Below are 11,877 nucleotides of genomic sequence, written 5' to 3' on the forward strand. Positions count from 1 at the left end.
GCCGCCTTGCCCAGAGGAGAGGAGGCACGGCAGCTCCGCACTCCCGCCAGCTCCCGGGGCTCTGCTCTCGGGCGCTACCGGGACACACCGCCGGGGATCCGCAGACTACCGACCGCTCGGGACGCGACGTTTCGCGACTCTGAAAAGCGGGGTCGCTTCTCCCGGTCCTGCCCATAGGAGAAGGGCGGAGAGGAGGCAGGTGCCCGGCAGCTCCAGCCAGCAAGCCGGATGCAACAGGGCCAGTCAGGGGCACAGGAGGCGCCGCCGAGAAGGCACATCGCTGGGGGCACGTCGCGGAGACCCCGGAGCAGAGCGGGGGCTGGATGGGCCAGCGGGTCCCGGCGGACCCTTACCTGCGAGCAGGAGGACGGCTCCCAGCAGCACGGTCCCTGAGAGGAGCTGGCGGGGCATGGTCCTGCCCGCGGGAGCGCAGGGCTCTTCCCCTGCCGACGGCAGTGAGGCAGAGGCGCCGGCTGGGCTCCGACGGGCTCTCCTCGGTCTCAGACTCCTCCTGCGGTGGCTGAGATAACGGCGTAGCGCGGTGCGGGATCCACATCCAGCAGCCCCTAAGCCCTCCCCTACCCGGCCCGGCCCGCGGAAAGGGAGTGTCCGCTGCGAGCCGCCCTGCCAGCTTCACCTCTCGCGGACATCAATTACCAGCCAGCCCCAGCGCCGCTGATTTATAACTTCTTCACCCCTCACCGCGAACCCCTCCGCCCCCACGGCCCACATCCTCCGCCGGGAGCACGCCCTCCCCGAGACGCGTCCCCCGCCCGCTCGCCGGTGGGCACAGCGTTGCTTCCCCGCACGTCTCCTGGTCCCCGCGGAGCCAGGCCGTGCCCTCCCGCCGGAGCCCGACGCTGGGGAGTTTCCAGCCACCGGGGGCGCAGAGCTGCAGGGGCGGGTGACGGGGTTCGCCGCATGCCGCCGGGCTCCTCCAGGGAAGGTGCGCACCGGACTCGCGAGTCCCGGACCAAAGGCTGAGCGCAAACTCCCTCTCCGGCTCCCCGCCAGAGTCGCGTCTTGTCGCCGGCTCCTGGTCCGTGGGTCAGGCCAGGCCGGTGCCGTGCAGCCTTTCCTTGGCTGCCAGGCACGATGCTCAGAGCGCCCCAAAACGCTGCCTGTTCCCCGGGGCTGCTCTCCCCGCCTTCCCTGGGGAGGGGACTGGGGAGCAGCCTGCTCTATGCGGGGTCTGACCCAGACCAGCATGGGTCCCCTGCCAGCATCACTGAGTGGTCAGAGGAGGGAAGCCAGAGAACAGCAGCATTGGCTAAGAATGCTCCAGGAGTCTGCCCTGCCAGTGCTGCTACTGGCCTTCACTGACCCTCTGACATCCCGGGCTATCCTAGAAATATATTTCTTCTCTCTATACACTTACCTCATGTTTTCCATACGTGTTTCGTTTTGTGAAAGACCAGAACGGAGCCCATGACAGCAAAACTCAAGCCCCCGATTTTCACATGTGTAGACAGAGAAGGGCTATTGGGTGAGTCAGGTCTTTGGTTTGACCCAGTAGGGCACTTTCTATATTTTTATGCTATGAAATAAGTTGCGAGGGTGTCTGCATAGGGCAGGTAAATGTGATCACCCCCATTTAACAGAGAAGGAAATGGAGGCACATAGAGAGGTTAGGCAGCTAGTTCAAGGTCATAGGAAGCTGGTGACAAGAGACAGAAATAGAACTTAGATCTCCTGTGTCCCACCAGACCATCCTGTGCAAGAAAAAAGATGAGAAGTTGGTGTTGATTTTAACTTGAGAACTGTTTAACTTTCAAGTTTAAAGTCTGTGAGAATATTTCCTGCATGCTTCTGTCTGACTTCTATTCATAATTGGCACCCTAAGCTAAGAATTTAAGCCTGCATTTTCCAATCTTCCTGCCTCCAGCTGAGACCTTGAAAATAAAACAGTTATGGATACCTTCCGTCTCATCTGCTCACACCATGGGGAGAAGAACCCAGAGGTTTCTTTCCCGAAGACGGATGATTCATAAGAAATCATCTCCTCCACTGAAGAGGACAGCAGCTGGGAAAACAGTCAGCCAGTGAGGACAAACCAACCAGAACTAGTACACTGGGCATCTTGACAGCTCAGACTTCCTAGGAACAAGGGCTCCCTGTGGAAGGAGCTCAGGGAACTGCATACCTCTACCTTTGACCTACCCAGTGCTGAGTATGTGCTGAGTCTGAGACAATGCAGGTCTCATCACAAGCTCAGCAGCCATACCACACTAATTTCTCTCTACCCTCCTCACACCTCCTACATCACAACTGCATTCAGTCATGGCCTTCCAAAGACCACAGCACTTTGGAAAGACATACCTCCTTCCTTCTCCAATGGATGTCATTAGCTTCTGATCCACTCAAGGAGGTGAGGGCCAGAGGGGACAAACCAGAAGATCTACTCATAACCATTCATCACTCTTCATAGGTTAAAACAAGGGAGAGATGTGGAGCCTGCATGAAGACTGAAAAGACTCCAGTAGTGAGAAAGGGAGAAGAGGCAGCAGACATTCCCATAAAGCAGAATGTTGGTACAGTGGGAAGTCTGTGCCTGGAACTTGATGAAAGACATCTCTAAACACATAGACTGAAGCATCTGGAACAGGTGGACAGAGCGTGTGTGAAGAGGGCTGTGTGGAACCTATTTATCTTATATTTTGTGTACTACGATGTAACTGGCAACACCTAGTAGGGTAAGAACTTGTTTTGAAGAGCATCTCAAGTACTATGGCCATACAAACACTACAGAGTTGGTCATGGACTTGCCCCAGGTAAATGTCCGTCCTGCAGGCAATACGATTACTTCATACCAGAATCTTAGGCATTGGCCTGCATAGTGTGTGGCATATATGAGGACATTTTTTTTACCTTGGAAGTTTCAGGGACTGTTGTTATGTTCTCTTCAGCTGTAAAATGTGGGACACTTCCTTTCTCTAGCATTTGTTAAAAAGACTCTTTACTAAGTATTAGAAGGGAAATCAGCCAAATTTAGCAACTGAGAGTAAACCCTCTTTGAAATTTATCAGGCAAACATCTTTGCTGCAAGGCTGAGCATCTGCTTGATCTCCAGCACTAGAGTAGCTGTGAAAAAGAGAGAAGGAAGAGTAGTAGACACAGTAGACAACATCAGTTTTTAGTGTTCACTTACAGCCCAGTGGTACCATATATTGATAAATTTTACCCTGCTCTAGAGGAAGAGAGCTCCTGCCAAGCCTTTTGCTTGAACAACTCATACATTTGACACTAATATCATCAAACTGTCAGGCAGCAAAATCATCTCCAATATGCATCCGTTACTCTTCCCTGGCCAACAAGACTCATTGGGACAATGTAGAAAATGAACTATAGGAAATCTGATTGAAAAGATGAGTAATTGGGGCATTCAGTAGGAAAGGGGTGAATCCAGCTCCTGGCTCTGCCTTGAACAACAGACTACCATGCTGCAAAGAAGCACAGACATCGCCCTGAGCACACAGGACCTTTCGTAGCTGAAAACTTAATCAGGGCATTGTCTCTTGTCCACTCTCTGTCAGTCTTTCTGACACTTGCAGGTCTGGTGTTGAGAATTAGGTGGGGTGGAGGCTCCTCTCACCCGGATATGACTTAGTCAGGTTGCAAGGAGACATCCTGGCATTTTGGATTCTGCTCCCCATTGGTATTAGGACACTTGGAACATCCTGAGTTGAGGCTTTAGCCAAGTCTCCTGGCAGGAATCACTTGGACAGTTCCGGTGGATCTGGCAAAAATAAAGAGCCTGGAAAGTCCCATTCACACCAGTAGCTGATACCTTCCCAAAGTGACTTGACTCTTTCCAGTCATGGAAGATACTTCTTATTTTCACTGGTGCTCAAAATATCTTCTTATGGCACTGGTTCCTATGTTCAGAGCATTACACAAAAGACTACCACCAGCAACTGCATGACAGGTGCCTGACTGTGGAAGTATACCCCTCTACTCACAGCAGAGAGGTATACACCTCACAGGAACAGGCTTTGAGATAGATGGTCCCAAGCCCCAGCTGTTGGGAGAGAAGGAAAGATGTCAAAGCAGAGTAGATTGCATCTCACTCTGCAGGACTTTCTGCAGAATCTGCATCTGCCAAATGACTTGTTTTATAAGAGGACTGCTTAAGCAAAGCAGCATTTCAGTTGATCACCCAAAAATATTACCAGTTTTTTTGGAGCCAGGAGGAAAGGATTCAGTGTTCCCTGTCCACCAGTGGGAGCCGCCTCCATTCCCATACTGCCCTGTACCTGAAGTGCAGGAGGGGCTTATAGCTTATTTCTGGGGCTTACAACTCTTTCTGGAGCTCAGTGTAAATCATCCAGGATACAACTTGCCTGCTTTCTATGGAGGACCACTTATAACCTGGGTCATTTCACTGATAGAACTTGCAGCACACCCTCACAATAGGAGACCCAGTGAACTGTGACAACTGGAAGAATACTGGATGTTTTTGTACTGATGTAGCTACTGGAGAGACTGCAACCTGGAGCAAGATCCCAGGTGACATGGACTGGATCTACTCTACCCAAGGCCTTCCTCTGACTTTCTTTTCCTCTCTGTTTTCAATGAGGTGTTTCCAACCACCTTTATTTTGATGTCCTGTGGTCCCATCTTCCTGCAGTAGGAACAGAGTTTAAGAAGCACATTATCAAGAAAATCCCATTTACCATCAACATTACAAATTTAACTGCTGATTTTGTTTGGGTTTATCATGGAGGAACAAGAGCTGCCCACTACACTGGAAGTTGCATGTAAACCAAAGTAAAGGTCCTCAGTTTTCTCTAGGACTGTGTGAACAAGAAGCTGAGAGACCTCTTCCCTGCACTACAGTGTTTACTGGGACAGCTACTTATACTTACTTACCAAGTACATGCATAGGTAAGTGTATGTAGAGACATAAACTACAGCTGTGGTTGTGCTTTCCCTTAGCAAAGCTGAGCTTTACCCTATAGCCCCTCTGCTTTGCAGCTGGTCGGTGTATGTGGCAATGACAGCCAAAAGCTGTGGCAAAGAATTAGCCATTGCAGGACAACCTCATAACACTACTGCTCATCCTTCACAGGAGGGTGTGGCAGCTCAGAGCAGTGATTGTCACCTTTCTATCCAAACTCCCCACCTGCATCAAAGCTGTCTAATCACAGCAAGAAAGTAGAGGCAACAGGAGCACATAATTTACCACAGGTAATTTTTTATCATAGTCAGCTGGCATGAGCAATTAATCAGAATACCTGGTATTTTTTGGGAGATTAGGAAGCTAATGAGTATGAGCTCCTGCAATACTTGGGCCCGTAGAGTAGCCCACTTCCAGAGGCTGAGTTGAGGAGCTCAGCTGGTGGGGTGTAAGGTCAGGGCCTTCGCTGGCAGTACCTGTTGTGGAGAAAGCTGGAGGAGAGGGTCTGCCCCTCCTGTCCCTTGGGAGATGCTTTTAAACTGAGATTGTGCCACTGGTCCCTGCTTTTGCTACACCATAGTTCACAGCAGTTATATCTGTGGCCAGTCTTGTACCACAACAGTGGCCTTACTGGGTGATCACCAGGTAGTGTCTGACCCTAACCACTGTCTCTGGACCTGATCTTGACCCAGACTTGCCGTTACATGTTCTGGCTCCTTACTGATGTGGTAACTGCTCCCACCTGCCTTTTGACTGTGCTTGGCTCACTTGGGAATCAGCCAGACCTCGTTGGTCCTTTGCATATCCAACATCATTTTGGCTCTGCCCACATCACCTCTTCCTGTCACGACCACATGGCAGAATGCCAGGGATTTCATCCCCCTTACAAAAAACAAACTCTATTATAATACACATTTTCTTTCAAAATACTACACAATTGATTTTATATGTGTATTCAGCAATATTTCAATAAACAGGAAAAGAAAGAGTGGAACAATAATTTTTTTCCCTGAAAAGCACAAGTACAATAGAAGAATGCCAGTAAGCATTTCCACTATATCCACACGTACGCGGGTTGGACCCCACTCACACACCTGCATCAATATGGGAACGACCTACTTTCAGCATAGCTGGGTGAGTGTGGCAATGACATAGTGCTCTAAGTCCCATCTCCCAGGCATCTGAAATCCAGTCTCCAGCCATTGCTTTTTCCCTTTAGGAGGAGATATATATATATATATCAGCCTTTCCTGAAGCCATCAGTACATGAATGTGCCAGGATAAAGGTTTAGAAAGAGGTAAGACCACATGAAAATATCGATTGCATCTCCTCCCTGTGGAATTGGGCCCAGGTCACTGCATTTCAGTGGGAAAGACAACCAGAAGGTCAGCAAAAGAACCACAAAACCAAACCCAAACATGTCAAAAAGGGAAAACTACCCAAGAAAACAGTGGGCCATGAAAAGAAAGCCAGCTTTACAAAGAAGAGCACTTTTCCTCTTACCATCCCAAACCCTAGTCCCTAGAGGCTCAGTGTTTCCCTCACTATAACACAAACCAGGCCTGCACACCATGCGCCCACGCAGCTGCAGCTCGCAGAGAAGCTGGTGACTCAGTGGTGTGCACAAATGCCTACGTGCTGATTATTTTGGAACAAATCAGACACAAAATGAGAACAAAAGGAAATAGTCACCTAACCACAGAAATTATGTTCTCAGGAGTCTCTTGGGAGCTGTACTACGAAATGTGGGATTTGTACAGCACTGTCAAGGTCCTGCAGCACTGGAGTAATGCATATGGTTACATCACGTGTGCACCACATAGTTGGTGTACTCCCTGCCCCATGTGCTAATTCACTTACATAACTGCAAGCAGAGCAATTTCAGGAAAAGAGGATTCAGAGTAGAATTTTGGAGCTCTAGGCCCAAGGAGGTCCACTTGGGCTAAAACTGTAGCAACGCTAGTTCACCAGACAGGTGGAAAGAAAGAGGACCCACTGCAATATTTGCTCGGAACATTGTCAGAACTATCTCCAGCTGCAATATCTGCCCAGGACCATGTCAGAGATATTTCCAGCTCCATCTGCAAGTAGCAAGGATGGTGTTTTACAGGGGAAAACTAAAAAGAGCTGCACAGGTCCAGAGGGGAGTAAAAGAACTTCATCTGAAATGCTCTACAATTGTCTTTTGTTCCAATGTCCAGGCATGATTAAGATTTTTCTATAAAACACTTTTAATATAGCTCTTTTCCACAACACATTTCCGTGAAAATAAGTTAAAAAGGAAAGCATGAAAGTGTTTAAAAATAATAATGATAGTAAATAAATAAAGGAAAAAGAAAAGAAACTGGCTGACAAGAATAGTTAAAAGACTATTTCACTTCTAGTTCCGCTAGAGGTGGTGATGGTTATTACCTTGTGATGCAACAGTGTAATTTGCATGCTACGAAATGAGAATCTTTTCTTACTTCGGTGCAGGAAACCCATAACTGGCAGATCAGCACAATGTGGGGCAGAAAAGGGTTGTCTGCTGACTCAGCAAGCCTCAGAGCTGCCCATCCGGTGCTTTGAAACCCCATCTGGGACTGCTTTCTTGTCACCAGGTCCAGCAGACAGGATCCAGCAAAGGTTTAGGAGGTAGAATGATCTGTGCATAAAATAGGCGCACAAGTACCAGGATGTGTTGATATAGTTTATGTGTGTTCTTACCTTGCAAAGCTACCAACTAATCTCCTGAAGCTGAGGTTTAGGTTGTTGTTGGCAAAAGGGGAGAGACAAGAAGATCAGACCGGAAGATTTTGGTGACAGGAATTCTCTTGAGATCCTCGGTTTGCACTGACTTCTTCTCAATCCCAGTAATGGGCAGACAGAGGGAAGGTGGAGAAGCCAGGACTGGGCAGCAGTGACTGGGTCCAAATCCACATTTGCCTGAACACCACAAGGCAATGAAGAACATCATTTGAAGAACAATTGCGGAATGTGTATTATATTTTATTCACACACAGTCTTTGTTAAGGTAAAACTTGTGCCAAAGGTCTGTGTCTAAACAGGCCCATGTCTTTTTTAACACTGTAATAAAAGGGGAGAGCTGTAGTAGAAAACATTTTAATGTTATATTAACAAGTGCGTGGCCTTTCTAGGACAAGCATTGTGCAAGGGCCAATGTCGTTAGAACAAACTGGTTAAAAGTTATTTAATGGAGATGGACTTTACAGGTAGCATGAGCTCTCAAAGGGTAGAGAGCTCTCAGTCTCAGGTCTTTTAACTCTCTGAAGTAGAAAAAGACTTCGGAGAGTCCAGCGCAGAGCCACGAAGATGATTAAGAGAGTGGAGCATCTCCCTTATGAGGAAAGGCTGAGGGAGCTGGGTCTCTTTAGCCTGGAAAAGAGGAGACTGAGGGGCAGCCTCATTATTGTTTATAAATATATAAAGAGTGAGTGTCATGAGGATGGAGCCAGGCTCTTCTCAGTGACAACCAATGATAGGACAAGGGGCAATGGGTATAAACTGGAACATAGGAGGTTCCATTGAAATTTGAGAAGAAACTTGTCACGGTGAGGGTGACAGAACAGTGGAACAGGCTGCCAAGGGAGGTTGTGGAGTCTCCTACTCTGGAAATATTCAAAACCCGCCTGGACACATTCATGTGTAACCTCATCTGGGTGTTCCTGCTCTGGCAGCGGGTTGGACTGGATGATCTTCCGAAGTCCCTTCCAATCCCTGACATTCTGTGATTCTGTGTGATTTTTTTTTTTTTCTTTAATCCCCAAAGGAGGAGATAGGCAGGCTTCATGCCCATTCAAAGAACCGGGAGACGCTGCGACTCTGCATGCCACCTCCAGCCCACGGCAAACGGCGGGAGAACGGGACAAACCCCCGGCAGGAGCTATGGGGTGCAACAGAAACCCACCCCCGGCTCCCTGCCCCGGTACTTAGGGATCCCCTGCGGTCCTCTGCAGCCCCCCTGGGCCCCGCGGCTGCACAGGGCGGGAGGGACGGCTGACGGGGACAGGCGGGACGGTGCAAGGGACCCCGTCCGCCTCACCCCGCGGCGGGCGGGCGGAGCAGGGCGGAGCGGGGCGCGCTCCTACAGCGTCGGCGGCCCTGCCCGTGGGCAGCCGAGCCGCGCTCGGGTCTTCCCCTGCGCCGGAGAGGATGCGGAGAGGGGGCTGCTGCCCCTTCCCTTCCCGAGAACCAGCGAGCCGAATTTCCCGGGGTGTGTACGGTCAGCAATAAAAAGAGAAACGCACGATCCAAGTTAATTTTCCACCCCCGAAAGGAAATGCTGCTTCCTGTATTATGCAAGGCTAGTGCCAACAACACTGACACAGGAGTCTATTGTCCTTTTCACAAAGCCGTGGTGGGGAAGGACGCCTGAGAAAATAGTCCTTCTGCAACAGCAAGGAGCTTTTGATCTTTAGGGGAAAAAAAAAAAAAAAAAAGAGAGAGAGAAAAGCGGGTGTGCGCTGGGGGCTGGGAGGGATGCAGCGGGCGGAGCGGGGAGCGGACGGCCCCAGCCGGTACCGGGATGCCGCTCGCCGTGCCTCCAGCCCCGCACAGGCGGCCAGGATGCTCCAAAGTGCCTGCAAATGTCTTTCCTTTTCCATAAAAAGCGGTCACACGGCTTCAGCCCTGCTTCCGATGTGTGCGAGCTGGAACAAAGACGGCAGGGATTAAGACCCTCTTCCTGCCTTCCCTCCGCCCTCCCTCCACCTCTCACCCCTCGTCGGTTGATGACTTACAAAGCCTTGGTCACCGGGAAGGAGCTAATGTCTCCCCCGTGGATGCTGGGACTGCCCTGGCTCCCCTGCCGCCGGACCGGGTCCCGGGGACACGGCAGGACGGCCGTCCCGGCCCTCCCAGGTGGGATCCGGGCGGTGCCGGCTCCTCCCGTTATCGGCGCCCGGCCGGCAGCTCGGCACAAGCGGGGGCTGCCACCCTGCACGGCCCCAAGGGGCCTGGGTCCCCTCCGCCGGGCGGGGAGGGTGTCCAGGGGCTCCCTCTCCGCACCGGCCAAGGCACAGGGTACCCGGTGCTCGGGCCAGCTGAGAACCCCGGCAGTTTCTTAGCAGGAAAAGATGAGTAAGATCTGAAGAGCCGCGGTGTTTCCAAAGGCAGTTTAGGAGACATGCTTTCCTGTCAGAGGCTTTAAAAATATAATGGCTTTCTTTCCCTTAAATAAATAATAAAGGCTGAAACACCTTATTCCTTCTCTAGGAGGATCATGTCAGTCCAAAAGAGGGTATGTGGATCCTTGGATATATGAGTTCGTTCAATGTTACTGATACTGTTCCTTGTTGCTGATGCTACCCTTTGTTAAATGATTCTTAAAGAGTTCATCTTTCCTTAAAAGAGCTTTTAAAAGAACAATTCCTATTCTTAAAATAGTTCTTATAAACTTTATTACTTATTATTAAAGATGAGTTTCTGCCTTTCTTAATGGGATACAAAACCCATTTCCAAGGGAAGTCTATGTCCAGTAAGAGCAGCAGGGTCAGGCTCTTGCTTTGACTGCTTTCTGGCAGTTGTCTGTCTGCAGGATGGAATCGCTTTGGCCAACTAATGACTGACAGTGTTTCATTATTAGAAAATGCAAATAATTTTCTTTAAATGTGCCTGCTTGCCATCAAAAAGAAAACCTAATGTTCCTCTTCACACATGTAGATGGGCTGATTTAAAGGCATTTTAGGGAAAGAGAGTATGGGGAACCCTCAAGAATGATGAATCTTCTACACAAAAATATAAGAGGATTTTTAATGTTCAATAGCAGGGGTTTTTTTGGTGTTTTTTTTTTTTTTTTGATAAATCCTAAATCTTGCCTAATTTTTGTGTCTCCTTTGCTGTGAAAACAAAACCTAACACAACTCCAAAATTAAATCAGGTCATCTGCATTTCCCAGCACCTTGCAAGGTGCTCACTGCTGAATACAGCTGCTTGTGAATGACAGTGAATATCACTCATGACCTTCCAACCCTCCAGCTGTGTCTTCACACCCTTGCCTCTCCACGGAGACACAGGTTTGGGTCTGCAGCTTCTAATGCTGTGCCCAACTTTGGTCCATGATTCATAGCTCCCATCTAACCTGAGACACAGCTGGTTTTAACTCTGTCAGTGTACCAGCTGTATAGTCTCTTCCTAGGCTTTCTATGGAGACCAGGCACACTGCAGGCAGGAAAAGCTGTGCGCTCTCTCCCCGTGGTACTGCCTGCCCTTCCCCCAGCCCTTAGATGTGGGCAATTCAAGTTTATCTCCCACAGACTCTGCCATACACTTCTGTTATCTGGAATAAGCCCCAGAGGCACAAATCCTTAAAGGCATTGAAGTGCCTAACTCCCATCAGAATGAGGGATGTAGTTGTCTAAATTCTGCTGATAATCTACAAAGTTGCTCACAATTTGTATAACAGAGATCACGTAAGTACCTGCAGTCTGACACAGGCAAAGTGCTAAGTAAATTTTCCTTTATTATTACGGATGCTGTTGCTACCGTTATGATTCAACATCTGTGCCAGGCTGTACTCAGAAGCCCAGATTGGGAGCTGGGAGTCCACTGGGAGAAGGAGCAAAAAGATAAAAGTTCTGCTTATGGGGTTTCACAGCCAAAGACTATGCTGAGAAACGGCCAGTAGGTTTGACACAGAAATGGTAACAACGGGAAGATTGTCGTGAGGTCTCCGAGCACTAAAGTGCATGCATCATGCCAACTGCCTTCCGCTTTCAAGGGTTTTTCTGGCTTGTCAAAAGAAGTAAACTTGTAGTGTTATGTTTCTCCCGCCCCTCTGATCACAGAATCACAGAATGTCAGGGACTGGAATGGATCTCAAAAGATTATCTAGTCCAATCCCCCTGCCGGAGCAGGAACACCTAGATGAGGCTACACTGGAATGTATCCAGGCGGGTTTTGAATGTCTACAGAGAAGGAGACTCCACAGCCTGTTCTTGTGCTCTGTTACCCTCACTGAGAAGAAGTTTCTTCTCAAATT

At 49.3% G+C, this 11,877-nt stretch overlaps 1 protein-coding gene and 1 long non-coding RNA gene across 4 annotated transcripts in view; both read right to left on the bottom strand.

The window, feature by feature from the left end:
• FLT1 (fms related receptor tyrosine kinase 1) overlaps nucleotides 1–683 on the bottom strand; it is a 116,993-nt gene extending 116,310 nt beyond the window's left edge. For 2 of the 3 annotated variants that reach the window (XM_065050821.1, XM_005501426.4), the window contains exon 1: nucleotides 354–653. In XM_065050821.1, coding sequence (XP_064906893.1) covers nucleotides 354–411 — 58 coding nt within the window. In that variant the 5' untranslated portion in view covers nucleotides 412–653. Of the gene's footprint in view, nucleotides 1–353 lie in introns of all 3 variants that reach the window. The other variant, XM_005501425.3, reaches the window with a different exon arrangement.
• An 8,507-nt stretch (nucleotides 684–9,190) lies between these two features.
• LOC135578427 (uncharacterized) lies at nucleotides 9,191–9,965 on the bottom strand. Its single transcript, XR_010469996.1, has 2 exons — nucleotides 9,638–9,965; nucleotides 9,191–9,547 (listed from the first exon to the last, which is right to left on the bottom strand). It is a non-coding gene; the product is annotated as an uncharacterized LOC135578427 (long non-coding RNA).
• Nucleotides 9,966–11,877: the final 1,912 nt, after the last annotated feature.

This window comes from Columba livia, chromosome 1 (assembly GCF_036013475.1).
Source record: "Columba livia isolate bColLiv1 breed racing homer chromosome 1, bColLiv1.pat.W.v2, whole genome shotgun sequence".
NCBI classification, from domain to species: Eukaryota; Metazoa; Chordata; class Aves; order Columbiformes; family Columbidae; genus Columba; species Columba livia.